The 15623-nt window shown below is 40.3% G+C and overlaps 1 protein-coding gene across 1 annotated transcript; it reads left to right on the top strand.

Annotated features, from left to right (window-relative positions):
- Positions 1-265: 265 nt before the first annotated feature.
- LOC122011705 (21 kDa protein-like) lies at positions 266-1115 on the top strand. The gene has a single exon (XM_042568072.1). It carries the CDS (start codon positions 348-350, stop codon positions 984-986), a length of 639 nt encoding a protein of 212 aa, XP_042424006.1. The 5' UTR covers positions 266-347; the 3' UTR covers positions 987-1115.
- Positions 1116-15623: the final 14508 nt, after the last annotated feature.

Here is a 15623-nt window from a genome sequence, read left to right as displayed (position 1 = left end):
TATTAAGATAAAAATATTTATAACAGACGGTCCATCAGTATTATTAATTAGATAAATTACCATCCATTAATCGATCAAACACTGCATTTTAATACTATGGGAAAAGGTTAGGTTTGCATGCAATAGCAAAAGTCATCGGTGGGGGAATTAAGTCAAAATGGGACGATGTGTCTACCGCACTTGAAGAAATGATCTGTATGGCTCCAAATGTTGGACTTCTGAGCCGCATCTATCGCCCCAGATTTGTACATGACCTGATTAACCATTTTTCTCGAAGAGGGAAGAAGATCTATTTAAAGAAGGTATGTTTAAGAAGAATCAAAGCCGCCAAAGGTAGAAGAAGACTTATGGCTCAAAGGCTTAGCCCTTTCTTCCTCTTCCTCGCCGTCTTGCCAGTACTCGCCGTCTACACGACGCCGCTCCCAGCCCCCGGGCCGCTGGTGTCCCCCAGGGAGAACGCGACGGAGTTCATCCGGTCGCGCTGCGGCGCCACGCGGTACCCCGGCCTCTGCTACACTTCGCTGGCGGGATACTCCGGCGCCGTCCAGCAGAACCCGGCCCAGCTCGCCCGCCTCTCCGCCAACGTAACCCTCTCTCGCCTCGCCTCCCTCATGGCCCGTGTCGCCCGCCACCGCCGGGCCTGCCACCCACTCAACGTATCCGCCGCCACCGCTGCCTGCCCCGAGGCGGCGGCGCTGGGCGACTGCGCGGAGACCCTCGGAGAAGCGTCCGACCTGACAAGGAAGACCGAGGAGGAGCTGCGCGGGCTGGCGGAGGGCCCGGCGGCGGATGCGGCTTGGCGGGTGTCCAACGCGCAGACGTGGATGAGCGCGGTGCTCAGCGACGAGGAGACGTGCTCCGACGGGTTCGAGGAGGTGGCTGCCGGAAGTCGAGCGAAGACGGACGTTACCCGGCGGTTATGGCACGTGAAGAAGTACACCAGTAACGCACTTGGCTTGGTCAACAGCCTCACCGGCACTCTGTGACGCATCACGTCTCGGTTGACCGGGATTACTTTCTATTTGCATTTCTGATGCGTTGACCAAGGACTCACTGTGCTCGGTTATTTTCCGCTAATAATAACAATAATGAATAGTCAACGTTGGCATTGACCAGTGAAATAACTGAGAAACAAGTAGGGGCAATCAAAAAATAACTTTCAAATTTAAGGTCATATTTAAAAGTATTAATTAAAAAAATCTCTTCTCCCTTTAATTATTTAAATTGACGCTATAATTTATCTTCATTTACGCACTCTGATGCATTAAGTGAACGTGTTCATCTTTTCTACCCTATTTAAAAGAATTAATGAAACAATTATATCTGCATTAAAAAAAAGTAAGCAATTGTTTAAAGAAATTTAATAAACATATAATGATCAAAGTCTAAAACATATAATAGTTTAGTCTAAAACAACTAATTCGTTTGGTCGCGTTTGTGAACGTCATCTATCAATCAAATCAAATCAAATAATCAAATTTAAAAATTAAGATAAATGATCAAAGTTAAGTGACTATTATTTTGAATCCGGTGGATTTTAATTTGTTGATGATACGACGAATAAGTTAGGATTCTCAAAGTTAGATTTGATATTAAAAAAGTCGACTAATGTAAAGATTAAAATTAAGAAAGTCAACCCTCGGTGCTAGTACGGTCATATATCTCGGTCGATTGAACTAGCCGGTTGGACCACTAGTCCGATCGAATCCCAAGTCTCTCAGAATTAGCAAAACCTCGAGTCGTATCAGTGCCAATCCAAAATGAGTTAAGTGTCACCGCTGAGTACTCTGGCCGATCGAATCAAAGGTCCGATCGAACACGCTAGGCCCATCGCTCGGTTGAACCAAACTCTACATTCAAGTGTAGTGGTCGAGTGCAAGATAAATCCCTAATATAAACCCGGCCAGAATTATAGCCTGTCGGACGCCCGAGCTCAGCTCCCCACTTCACAGAAGCAGGACTCCCAGCCTACAACCGATCGATCCCCTAGTCGGTCGGACTTCGCAGAGGCAAGGCTCCCAATCTATAGCCGGTCGACCCCATAATTCGGGGCCCAGCTCTCCACTTCTTTAAGACAAAGCTCCCAACACAAACCTGGTCAACCCAAGCGCCAGTCGGACTTACAAGGTCCACCTTCCCACTTCTCCAATGTAAGTCCCCCAGTATAAACCCGGGCAGACTTAGCGCCGATCGGATTTACAGGGCCCATCTCCCCATTTCTCCAATGCACGGTTCTCAACATAGAGTCGGCCTGCCCCAACGCCTGTAAGATCTACGGGGCCCAACTCCCCGCTTCTCCAATGTAAGGTTCTCAATACAAACTTGGTCAACCTCAACTTCGGTCAGATCTACAGGGCCCAACTCTCCATTTCTCCAATGCATGGTTCCTAGTATATATTCAGTCGACCCTAAAGTCGGTTGAATCTCCTCTAGGAGATAATCTTATTAGAGAATCACAACAACCTGTCAGAGAATCAAGAGAATATTCCCTATGTTATTTATATGACGAAAATATCGGAAACTTCTATCCTCCCAAACGTAAAAAATTGCGGGTCTATTTTAGGAAATGTGTCAGAATATCATAATGATTGGTCCTTTTTGGGAAAGACATTGATATTCAGTTACAAAGGAATCATAATACTATAAAAGGGAATCTCCATCTACAGACGCAGGTACTTGAGGTCTCACTATCACAATTCATCATTCATCACTACTATTCTCCATCTTCTTCACCCATTATTTGACTTGAGTGTCGGAGTATCTGTGCCAGGGACCCCCTCCCGGACTCGATGACAAATGCTCTCTTCTCCTAGTTCTTGTCTTTGCCGCTCAGATTCATCTGTATCATTGAGGTCCTCGTCTCCTCGTAGTCAATATCAGAGTCACCTAGCCAACGTGTCATCTCCCTTGATTTTAGACAGGATTAAATTTGACGTCGTCTATGGAAACTTCGCATGAATTTGAAATACGGAGATGGAAAAAACTGGACGACTCACTACCGTTACTTTGTCGTAAGAAGGTTTAAAGTTGCTAATAATTGTCCGAGCGCAGAAGTTAGTGTAGCAACAACAAGAAATCAAGGGTCCTCTACTGCACGACTAGGCTATGTTAATGGCGTCCCCTCACACCGAGCAAGGGACCCAAATAGAAGGCCCGAGTGGGTTCCAACTTATTCCTCCTCCAGTTGGCTTCATGCAAGCACCTGTACAACTGATCAGCTTGTCATCCGTGTCGCCCTCCTCGATCGCACATCATAGGGCACTGTTCCACACCCCATTCGACGATATGGGACGAATGGAAAGACCCCAAGTATCATCTTTGAAGACGCGCCCACTCAGTATCTTCAAAAGAGGAAAGCGTTGATGGACAATACCCCCCCCCCCCCCCCCCCCGAGTGAATAAGTTTGCCATTCTCCCAAGAAATTTTGGAGGACAAACTACCAAGCTGCTTCCGACCGTTAGCAATTGGAGAATATGGAGGAATAACCAACCTGAAATATCATCTACTTGAATTTGAAAACGCAGGCATCCTTTATCAATACACGGATGACGTTAAGTGTAGAGTGTTCCTTACCACTCTTTCCTGCTGGCACAAAGATGGTTCAATCGACTCCCTGCCAAGTCTATTTGTTGCTTCAAAGATTTTTGTAAAACCTTCCTACACCACTTTACCAGTAGTAGGAGGCATTATAAGACCAGCTTGACTCTATTCATACTTAAGGGGCCAAGGAATCCCTACGACTATACATCAAGAGATTTAACTAAGTGGTGCTAGATGTTTTGTTCGTCACTTTTGAAATATTAATAAGTGTCTTCTCTCAAGGCCTCTTAGAAGGAGAATTCTTCCACCTCTCATTAGAAATCCCACAAAGGACTTCAACAACTTACTAGAGAAAGCGGCCAAATACATTAATGTAAAAAAGCTCAGGCCGCCTTAAAAAAGGAGGTGAATATCTCAGCTCCGATCTATCAAGTTGATCGGAAACCACCATCACCTCTGAAATGCCCCCAAAAACCCTCACCTGAATCTTCTGCCAGTCCGAGAAGAGAGAACAACTCGGGAAGTGGATCAGTTACGACCTAAAAGGTGTAGACTTTTTTGTGACTACCATCAATCCCCTCATCAAGCTACCAATAAATGTCATCAGTATGCCAAGAGACTCCGTCGAATGGCTAAGTCAGGAGAAACGAATAAAGGATCATCCTCACTCCCTTCTCAAAGATCTCCTTCAAGAACATAGTAGGACAAACTTAGCAGACGCTTGGACCAAACGTCCGATCTGTTGGTACAATTTCTCCTAGGTCAAGGTTGACAAGATTGATCAGGCTTGAGTTCGCTCAAGTTTGAGTCTTGATGTTTGAGTTTTGATATTTGACAATGTATGGAGATTATAGATGCAATTGTCCATACAAAATATTGACAGTCAAAGGTTAACTAGAGGAGTTAAGTAGGTTAAGGTTGACCGGATACTTGACTAGGAAGTCCTAAATGGAGATTAGGCAAGGGTACGTAAGTCCAATGAGAAGGTTTACAGAAGAAGAAAATCTATGTGCGCCCGTGTTAACCGGACGCTTAGTGTGGAAAGTCCTAGTGAGTGAAGCTAGGTAGATTGGAAAGTCCTGGTGAGTGAAGTCAGGCAGTCGGGAAGTCCTAGTGAGTGAAGCTAGGCAGATTGGAAAGTTCTGGTGAGTGAATCCAGGCAGTTGAGGAAGTCCTGGTGAGTGAAGCCGGGCAGTGGAAAAATCCTGGTGAGTAAGGCTAGACAGTGGGAAGTTAACGTGAGTGAAGCTAGACAGTTTGAAAAATCACAGTGAGTGAAGCTAGGTGATGAGAAATCCTGGTGAGTGAAGCTAGGTGAAAAAATCTTAGTGAGTGAAGTTAGGTGATGAAAAATCCTGGTGAGTGAAGCCAGATGAAAAACCCTAGTGAGTGAAATTAAGCAGTGAGAAAATCCTGGTGAGTGAGTAAAGCTAGGTGAAAAGCCCTAGTGAGTCAACTAGGTAGAAGGAAAGCTCTAGTGAGTGAAGCCAGGCATGAGGAAATCTAAGTGAGTCAAGGTTGACCGAACACCTAGTGTTTGGAAGCCCAAGTGGATCATGAAGGACCAGACACTTGGCACGAGACGGTAAGTCCAAGTGGGTTAAGATTGATTGGACACTTGGCACCGGGAGAAAAGTCCAAGTGGGTCAAAGGCTGGCCTGACACTTGGCATGAGGAGAAAAGTCCAAGTGGATCAAAGGTTGACCAAACATTTGGTAAGAGGAGAAAAGTCCAAGTGGGTTAAAGGATTGACTGGATATTTGGTGACAAAGTCACAACAAGTCAAGGTTAACCAGATGCTAATCAATTAGGAGTCCTGACAGGTCACGGTTAACCGAATGTTGGGTTTGGGAACCCTCGACTTGAGTTGAGCAAGTTAGGGTTGGTTAATCAATCGGTCAATCAATTGAACCAGCTCCCAATCGATTAGTTGATTTATTTGGAGAGTGTTGCAAGCAAGGGCAGCACAATCGAATAGTTGATCGATTGGAGAAAAATTTTGTGAGAACAGAAAGGTTCCTAATCGATCAACTGATCGATTGGGCTACTCCCCAATCGATCAGTTGATCAATTGGGGCTGGATTTCTCGTAATGACGTGAGGAAGTTGAAATCGATTGGTCAATCAATTTTGAGGTCTTCTGTGAGAGCACAGAAGGTTTCTGGATCGATCAGCTGATCGATCCAGCTGCTCCCAATAGATTGACCAATTGATTGGGAGATGACCGTTGCACACGATGTAGGGTTTCAACGGCTGTGATCGTTGGGATCTGACATAACAATCAATTGGGAGTAGACCCAATCGATTGGGGGCCCTAAATATGCTGATATAAAGGCGACGACAAATTTAAACGCAAAAACTCTTCTCACATCTTCTTCTCTGATTCTCACTGCCGGTTGTTGAAGGTTCTTAGAGGAAAGTATTGCTGCATTTCTAAGGATCAAGAGGTGTTTTCAAACAAGAAGAGAGTAAGCTAGGATTTCATTGTTGTTAATCTTGTAATATTTCATTTATTTAGCTTCTTATTTTCTTCTTGTTGTATTGAGAACTTGTACGAGATATGAACCACCTCTAGTGTATTTTTTAGAGGAAGTGTTTTGATAGTGGATGTGTTAGAGAGGGTCGAATCTTTGAATTAGTAACCTCATCTTAAGGTGGATACCAAGTAAATTCTTGTGTTAGCATTGAGGAGCTTTACTTCGAGTTTATCAATTGCAACAACATCTACGAAGCGAGCAAGCGAGCGAGACAAGGTATTCACCCCCCTCTAGCTCCGGAGTGTTCCAACAAGTGGTATCAAAGTGAGGTCATTCTTCACCGGACTCATCGCTGGAAAGGGCAAAGAGATAGAGGAAGAAGAAGAAGAAGTTGAAGCCTAAAGTCAACAAGTCAAAGACTTTATCAAAAGAGTTCAACTTCAAGATGGATTTCTGAGATGAACTCAGATATGACACAAGAATGCCTCCACCATTTATATCTACAAGCTTCGATTCTTAGAAATCAAGAATCAAAAGCTTCTTCATGATGAAGATAAGTAATGGTTTGCTCTAATGGAAGATTTTCGAGCTCCAACAAATGACAAAGACAAAATCCTCAACAAGAGCATATGGAGCAAGGAGCAAATTCAAAGAAGTTAGGTTAATGACAAAGTAACCACGTTGTTAGTCAATCTATTGTCGAGCAACATATTGAGCCAAATTTGGGAATACCAAGAGCCAAGAAGCTTTGGAGCAAGTTGGCAAAGTTTCATGAAGACCCCTTCACTATACCGAATCAAGACAAATCTAAATAAGGAGATTCAATGGATCAAGAAGAAGAAGATTCATCCTCAAGAGAGCGTCAAGACAAAGGCAAAGGGACATACTCTTTATTTGATGTGCACGAGGATTCAGAGGTTAAGAGGTGCTCAACATCCGAGGAGGATATTCAAGAAGCCTCTACCTCAAGGATTGAGGGGGAGCTTCATTCATTAACACCAAAGCAAGAAGAAAATTCTACCTCTGAGTCAAATGAAGAGAAAGATGGTTCCACCTCCAAAAATCAAGAAAAAACAAATGGAGGATCAAACGCCACTCCTACAAGTAAAGGTATAAAAATTTTAAATTGTAATAATAAAAATTGCATTATATACTTTGAATGTAGGGAAATAGGATACTACAAAAGTAAGTGTCCAAAGTTGACCAAGGAGAGGGGTAAAGTGGCACCAAAGGCTAAGGAGAAGCCAAGAAAGGTCGGCCCCATGGTATGGAAGGGAAAAGAGCACATTTTGTGCTTCTTGTGTAGTCAAAAATGACATTACTGGAGTCAATGCCAACAGAGGAAGATACCGACCAAGAGTCAAGAAGGAAGCTCAATTCAAGGGAGAGCTTTGATCAAACATGTTTTGTCGTAAAACAAGTATAAATCAAAGTTAAATTATGATCCCTAGCAAATACAATATAGGGAAACTCAAGTCATCTCCCTAGGACCATTGTAATATCTTTGCGAACACTAATTCTAACTGATTGAAGGTAAGAAAAGGGGAATTGTTTTCAAGATTAAAGGCTAATGAACAAAACAGAGAAAAATCATTCTCCTGACCAATCTACTGTTTAAGAATGGAAACATCCCAACAGAGTCTAACCAAGTAATCTAAAATGAGGACTATGAGAAGAAAGGGGTAGCTCATCTAAACCTTCCTAATCAAGAAACATTTCAGTCCATCTTAAGAACAACTCAAAAGCTTAAGAAAATTATCTCAAGTGCAGAAAATCTCCAAGCAATCACTGGAGATTTGGAAACATGTAAAGCAAACAATAAGAAGTGTATCTCTCCTACAGATTGTTCACATGAACCCTAATCAGGAAACATTTTCAAAAACTTAGCCGCAGAAGGAAGACAGTGGAAATGGGAAAACTGCTGATTAACACTAGGGAAAGAGAAGGATCCTTCCTTGTCATCGGCTGGAGATGAATCTCCCAGTGATCTGCTTCTTCCACTTCCAGTTGCGTCTCTGCTTCCTTCCAAGTCGCTCTTGCAATCGCCAAAGAAAAACCCAGATCCCCCTTACTATGCTTCATCTCGCTCTTTTATATCCTCTTCCAAACCCCATCCGATGGTGGTAAGTAACTCAGATCTCATCTGAGTGGCTGGAGTCAAATGTGATATCAATGGCTGAGATCATGTTGGATTCAAAATGGACGACTAAAGTTAGTTTGAGTTGCTCCTTCCAATCCATCCCAATTTGATCAAACCAAACTCTATTCTCCACTGCAATCCCTTGCAAAGAAATGAAACTAGATGAATTAAGTACAAATCCTCAATTATATCTAATATTTAATTCTAATGCATACTAAGTTTCAATTCAGAAGAATACGTTTTCAACCCATAAATTGGTTATGAACTAAAATCAAAATCAAAAGCTTAGCACCCAAACATGTTATCAAATTAATTACTTATCAAGCTCTAAAGAGCAAATCCAAGGTATCATTTATTGATCCAATTCTTCTAAGTAATGATAAAAAGTATGCTAGATCAAGTTTATATCATTTTAATGCTATTTATCATAAAAATAGAAAGCATGATAGGATTAAGGAAAAATATGTTTCATATCATGTTAGGGCTACCTCACCTAAGGATAGGAAGGTAGAAAATAATTTAGGCAAAAATTCTAAGGAAATTAGATATGTTCCTAAGAAAAGGAAAACTCAAGAATTTAATGAAAAATCAAAATATGAGGATTTAAGGATGGAAAATTAAGTTTTGAGGTCAAGACTTGATAAATTGAAAAATCCCCTAAAGAGAATGAAAAATATTTTTAAGGGGAATGAATATAAACTAGGGATAGATAGACAAAAGTTATCCAATGACCATAGATGTTTGTGATACAAACCAAAACGCAAGAAGGATGTGACTTCATATCATAGGGTGCCATATAACTATGTAATCAATCCTAGGTTAAGTGGTCAAGTCAAGGCTACAAGGGAGGTCATCCCTAGAGTTCACCTTGAAAAGACCAATGTGACTAAGGCTTTTAAGAAGCCTATGAAAATCACTAAGAATGTCATAAGGAAAGTTATCCCTAGAGTTGACCTAGAGGAGTCTAGTATGACCAAGGCTTCTAAGAAGCCTAGGAAGGTCATTAGGAAGATAACTAGGAAAGTTATCCCTAGTGAATACCTAGCATACCCAAGGAGCACCAATAGAGTTGACCTAGAGAAGCCTACAAAAGTCATTAAGAAGGTTATAAGGGAAGTTATCCCTAGAGTTGACCAAGAGGAGTCTAGCATGACCAAGACTTCTAAGAAGCCTAGGAAGGTCATTAGGAAGGTAATTAGGAAAGTTATCCCTAGTGAGTGTTGTTGGTACCCCAAGGTTATTTTGATGTGATCAAATAAGTTAGGTTAGGTCCTATTGTGCTTAACCCTGTGTCTAAGTGTGAAGGAACTTAGGAGCACAGGAAGTTGAGCAAAAAGCGCAACTAGCGAGAAGGACGACACTGGAGAGAGTTGACGGGCTCGGTGCATCTGAGGGGCGAGGTGTTGCGGAAGAGTACATCGGCGGACGAGAAGGGAGCATGCGGTGTTTCTGAGGGACGAGAAGCCAGAGTGGAAGATTACTCGAGGAGCAAAAGACACATATAGAGAGAATGTCGACACAAGAGAGAGCCAATGGGCTTGGCGTGTCCCAGGGATGAAGAGTTGCAGAAGAGTACGCTGGCAGACAAGAAGGAAGCACGCGGCGATTCCGAGAGATGAGAAGCCGGAGTGGAAGGTTGCTTGAGAAGGTCGGAAGTTGGGTTCGGGTGAGCCCTATTCTGGATGGACGAAATCACCCAAGCGAGCGGAGCCGAAGCGGAAGACCTGGGCTGAGGCGAACGGAATCGGAGCAGAGGACCCGGACCGAAAAAGTCAACCATGTTGACTTTGTGGGTCCGGCGCCAGGACCCATTCCGGGCGCTCGGAACCCAAATTTTATCGACGTGGACTTTGACCGACGCGTCGGGGATAGAATTCTATCCCACTCTAGGCACCTGGAATCTTTTCAGGCACTCCAACCAAGGCTATAAATACAGCCTTGGTCCCAGAAGTTAATAACGACAAGCATTTTGATAAAGTGTGTTTCTCTTTGTTAGTTTAGCTTCATTTTTCTGTGCGTTAATTTTTGTAAAGAGGCTTCTCCGCCTGAAGGAGAATCAGTGTATTTCACTTCCTTGGATTAACAACCTTCCTGATTGTAATCAAATAAATCTGTGAGCCTCGTCTTTCTGTTTATCTCTTATTTTATTTATGCAAGTGTTTGGTTTAATTAAGTTATAAGCTTGAGGAAGGTATTCTTGTTTTTTTTTATGCAGGGGCTATTCACCCCCCCTCTAGCCGCCCACTAAGGGTCCTACAAGTGGTATCAGAGCGAGGACACTTCAGAAGGACTAACCGTTGACCGAAGCAAAGAAACCAATGGTCAGCCTAAGCCTTGTTCCACCAAAATTCGAGGGAGAATTCACACACTGGAAACACTGAATGGAGGTATTTATAAAAACTAATTTTGAGATTCGTTTAATAAGCAAGTATGATTTTGTAGTTCCTATGAATCAAAATAGAGAGGAGAAGGAGGAGAGTCTTTGGATGAAGAAAGAACAAAAATGATTTCATAGCAAATAATAGAGCATAATATCACTTGCTGAGTGTGCTGCCGCCTCAAGAAGTCAACCGTATTGGGAGTTACTCGTCAGCCAAAGATCTCTGGAAAAAAATTCCTGGAACTCCACAAAGGCACATTTGAAGCCAAGCTCACAAGACCAGATATACTTCAGAACAAACTGATGAATATCCGTCTGGAAAGAGGCGAGAAGGTAGCCGATCTACATGCGAAGATCAAAGAACTAATCACCGAACTCAAAAATCTCGGTGAAACGGTAACCAACTGGGACTCGGTATGCTATGCACTCAATGCCTTTCCCAGGACTCCAAAATGGACCTTGATAATCGATGCCTATTACATCTTAAAAGACCTAGAGGTAAGTACCCTAGAGGAACTCTTTTCTACTTTAGAATTACATGAAACCAGATGTGCAAGTACAACAAAAGAGTCAAGCCAGATTCTGGCACTAAATGCAACTAAGAAGGATGAACCCGAGTCAGACTCAGAAGGAGATCAAGAAGTTTACATGGTAAGAAAATTCAAAAAATTCTTTAGATCTAACAAATTTAAAGAAATGCAGAACAGGAAAAATCCAAGAAATAGAAGAAGAGTTCGATGCTACCTATGTCAAAAGGAAGGACACATAAAAGAGGACTGCTCAGAACTCAAAAAGAAAAAAAACAAGATGCCTAAGCATAACAAGCACAAGAATCTAAAGGCTACTTGGGATGAAAGCTCATAATCTGAGTCAGAAATAGAAGAATATGTCGGACTAGCACTGATGGTGAGCCATGAAGAGCAAAGCATCTCAAAAGCTAGCATCGATGAAGGGGAGCAACTTCAGATGAATGCAGCGAAGCAGGGGGAGAGTTAGGCTTCAAGTCTGATATGGTAAGTGAGGTATGCCTCTTACCTCCCAATCAACTCTATTTTGGTATTAAATTTATGGAAAAATTAATGTGCAAATTAAAAGTAAAAATGATAAATTAAAAAAATGAAAACTTAAAAATAAAAAGAATTTTAGCAAAGTCATGTCTAATAGAAGATTTTGCAAAAGTAAAACTTGAAAATGCTGAATTAAATGAACAAATAGAAAACTTAAAAATTTTTGCATGTTCAAATGTTTCTGTTTTAAATGTTAGAAACTATAAAGGATTAAACTGGTACTATAAATATCACAAAGGATAAATTAGGAAAATTTCTCAAAAATACATTCCGAAGAAATTCCTAATTAACCCAATTGGAAGGAACCTATATTGGGTTCCAAATACTTGTCTTAATGGAAGTTTAATTAGGCTTAGGGCATTTAGAGAGTACATTAAACGTTTAATTTCCTTATGAGGCTTTGTTTAGAAAGTGGTTGTTGCTCCAATAATCAAGAAAACCTAGTACCTCGCCATAGCCTGGAAGCTAAGTATTGAAATAAAATGTTTAATTGACTAACTGATAGAGAATTAAATTGAAATTAGATAATGATTTAAATAGTTACTCAATTTTTTTACTTGGAAATTTCTCAAAAATATTTTTTGCAAACTTAGAATTTTTTGTCAAAACTTGTATAACATAGAAAAATTTCTCATTTTTTTAATCTGTTTAACTTAGAGTTTCTTTTATATCGGCTTTCCTTTATAAAAAAAAAAATTGTAAATCTTTCTTAAATTTAAAAATGTACCCTCAGATGTTTTAAGATACCCCATTTTTTACGTGATTAAAGAGGGAGAAGGGAATATTAAGTCTAGGGGGAGATAACTTTTAATTTTTAATTTTTTGCACTTTATTGAAAAATTTATCCCTAACTTAACTTAGGTTACTCACATCAAAAAGGAGAAAATTGTTGGTACTCTAAGGTTGTTTTGATGTGGTCAAACAAGTTAGGTTATGTCATGTTGTGTTTAACCCTGTGTCTAAGTGTGCAGGAACTTAGGAGCACAGGAAGTTGAGCAAAAGACACAACTAGCGAGAAGTACGACACGGGAGAGAGTTGACGGGCTCGGTGCATCTGAGGGACGAGGTGTTGCGGAAGAGTACATCGGCGGACAAGAAGGGAACGTGCAGTAGTTTCTGAGGGATGAGAAGCCGGTGCGGAAGATTGCTCGAGGAGTAAAAGACGCAGCTAGCGAGAAAGTCGGCATGGGAGAGAGCCGATGGGCTTGGTGCATCCGAGGGATGAAGAGCTGTGGACAAGTATTCTGACAGACGAGAAGGAAGCACGCATCGATTCTGAGGGATGAGAAGACGGAGCGGAAGGTTGTTCGAGAAGGCCGGAAGTTGGGTTCGGGTGAGCCCTATTCCGGATGGCCGAAATCACCCAAGCGAGTGGAGCCGGAGCGGATAACCTGGACTGAGGCGAACGGAACCGGAGCAGAGGGCCCAGACCTATTCCGGGCGCCCAGAACCTAAATTTTATCGACGTGGACTTTGACCGACGCATCGGAGATAGAATTCTATCTCACTCCAGGCGCCTGGAACCCTTTCAGGCACCTCGACGAAAGCTATAAATACAGTCTTAGTCCCAGAAGCTAATAACGACAAGAATTTTGATAAACAACACTTCTGTGCTTCTCTTTGTTAGTTTAGCTTCATTTTTCTGTGCATTAATTTCTATAAAGAGGCTTCTCCGTCTGAAGGGGAATTATTGCGTTTCACTTCCTTGGATTAACAACATCCCTGGTTGTAACCAAGTAAATCCGTGAGCCTCGTCTTTCTGTTTATCTCTTATTTTATTTATGTAAGTGTTTAGTTTAATTAAGTTATAAGCTCGAGGAAGGTATTCTTGTTTTGTTTTTGTGTAGGGGCTATTCACCTCCCCTCTAGCTACCCGCCAATGGTCTTACAAGTACCTAGCACACCCAAGGAGCACTAATAGATTTTGGGTTCCTAAGAGTGCGTTCTCTATACACTAGATGAGTTTAGAGAGTGTCAACTCCAATTGGAAGGATAATTAACCTAATCTTGAAGTTGTTGACACTTGGAGGGCATTTTCAAAGTAGTTGTACTCTTTGAAAATGAGAAGGTGTAATTGTTTACTCTTTGGAAGAGTAGAATATGCTAAAATTTAAAGATTTAGACTTAATTTAAATTGGCACAAATGGGATAATTCAAAGAAATGCTAAGTTAAGATTTTGGTATTTTCTTGGGAGAAAATTAGGCAACTTAGGTTATTCTTAGTTTAACAAATGGTTTAGGGATAGAAACGCTTAGATAGATAATATAGGTGTTTCATTTATACTAACTTACCATGATTGTTTGTCCATCATATGCTATGACATCATATTTTACATTCATATCATTATGAAAAATATCACATGTCATGTCATATCATGTCATACGTACATCATATATCTATAATATATTTTCTTTTAAAAATTATTCATTTTGATGTATACCATATATCATCATACATTGCGTTAAATTTCTTGTAGGTAAGGACAATGACATTAATTAACAAATGACATCCTAGGTGGATGATTACATTTTAAATACCTAGATAAATATACATGAACCCTTAGATTAGAGAAAACTAATATCTACATCTCACAAAGACCATAAGTTGACTTGTATGTGTTTTTGTGTACATTAGATACAAGTGAGATGCTGAGAGGATGAACAAAACTCAAGATATTGATTTTGTACATCTTTTTATGTTTTAATTTCATCAAAACACATAGTTTATATGTTATTCAGTCATTGAGAAAACTATTGACAAGTCATATGCATTTAACCCAAGGAACATAGTTAGAAATTAGTTTTGAAAACCAATTTGAAATGCTTTTGGAAAGCCTTGGTAAAGACTATCTTTTGATAGTGCTCACCATTGTATAGTTAGACATAAACTAGGAAGAAATATTAAATATTCAATGGTTTCAAGTTTTATGTCAATATTTAAAAATAGAGGTTATTTTCTTATAAAACTATTTTTCCCTAATAATATATGACTTAAATAATGCCTATATAAAATTTTATGAATTTTGGAAAAATGTAGAATTATTTAAAGATTTCTAAATTTTGGCTAAATTTGAATTCAGAGAAATCAGAAATCCAATCAATCAGGGAGTTTAATTCATCGGTTGATCTATTGAATTGGATTTTCTATGAGCAGAAGCTCCTGGAATCAATCCATTGATCGATTGACCTAGGACTTGATTGATCAATTCTAGTGCTTTTCCATGAACAGAGTCTTGCTGAATCGATCAATTGATCGATTGAAAGACTTCAATTGATTGAATCCCAACTTAATCGATTGGAAAAGTTAATTTTGGCTATTATGGTCTAATTTTAGTTCATTAAGCCGTGTTTAGTTGTGTTAACCATATGTAACCCTAAGAAATTCATTTATGAACATTTAAGGGTAATCTTCTTGATGAAAATAAGAATGGATTGGTTAAGGAATACTAAGTTAGAGTTTAAAATGATGTTTAGTTTCAAAGTTAAATTTTGAACATTAAAATTTTAAATTTTGGGTTTCCTATAGGTTTAGGAATTTCAAGTCATTGTTAGTGCAATGACAAAAATTTAGAGCATGTTTTGAGGGGGAGCTACTCTTTAAAGACATGAATGATTTTTTACGAAACTATGGAAGGTTGTAAACCTTCATTATGGATGTATGCTCTAGGATGAGCATTTGGAGACAATGAAGGGTATGAGACCTTCATTGTGATGTTACGAGCAACATGTAGATAACTCTTTAGGGGGAGAGTTTTGATGTGTGCCAAAGGAGGAGAATGTAGGGTTTAATTTAGAGAACCTTCATTGGGAGATTACCCTCTTGTTAAGGGGGAGAATGAAGGAAACCCTCATTCATGTTTTGGTATGAAGAAGAGTTGAGGCTATGAGATTAGCCTAACTTAAGCGTATTATCAAATATAAAAAAGGAGGAGATTGTTAATGTAATTTCTCCTGAGTCAAGGTTGACTAGACTTGAGTTGGTTCAAGCTTAAGTCTTGATGTTTGAGTTTCGATATTTG

Source organism: Zingiber officinale, chromosome 8A (assembly GCF_018446385.1).
Source record: "Zingiber officinale cultivar Zhangliang chromosome 8A, Zo_v1.1, whole genome shotgun sequence".
In the NCBI taxonomy this organism is placed as follows: domain Eukaryota; kingdom Viridiplantae; phylum Streptophyta; class Magnoliopsida; order Zingiberales; family Zingiberaceae; genus Zingiber; species Zingiber officinale.
The sequence above is the reverse complement of the archived record's forward strand: the minus strand, read 5'-3'. Positions and strand labels throughout refer to the sequence as shown.

Excerpts from the sequence above, each read along its gene's own strand:
- LOC122011705 (XM_042568072.1), top strand. The coding sequence starts at position 348 with ATGGCTCAAAGGCTTAGCCCTTTCTTCCTCTTCCTCGCCGTCTTGCCA.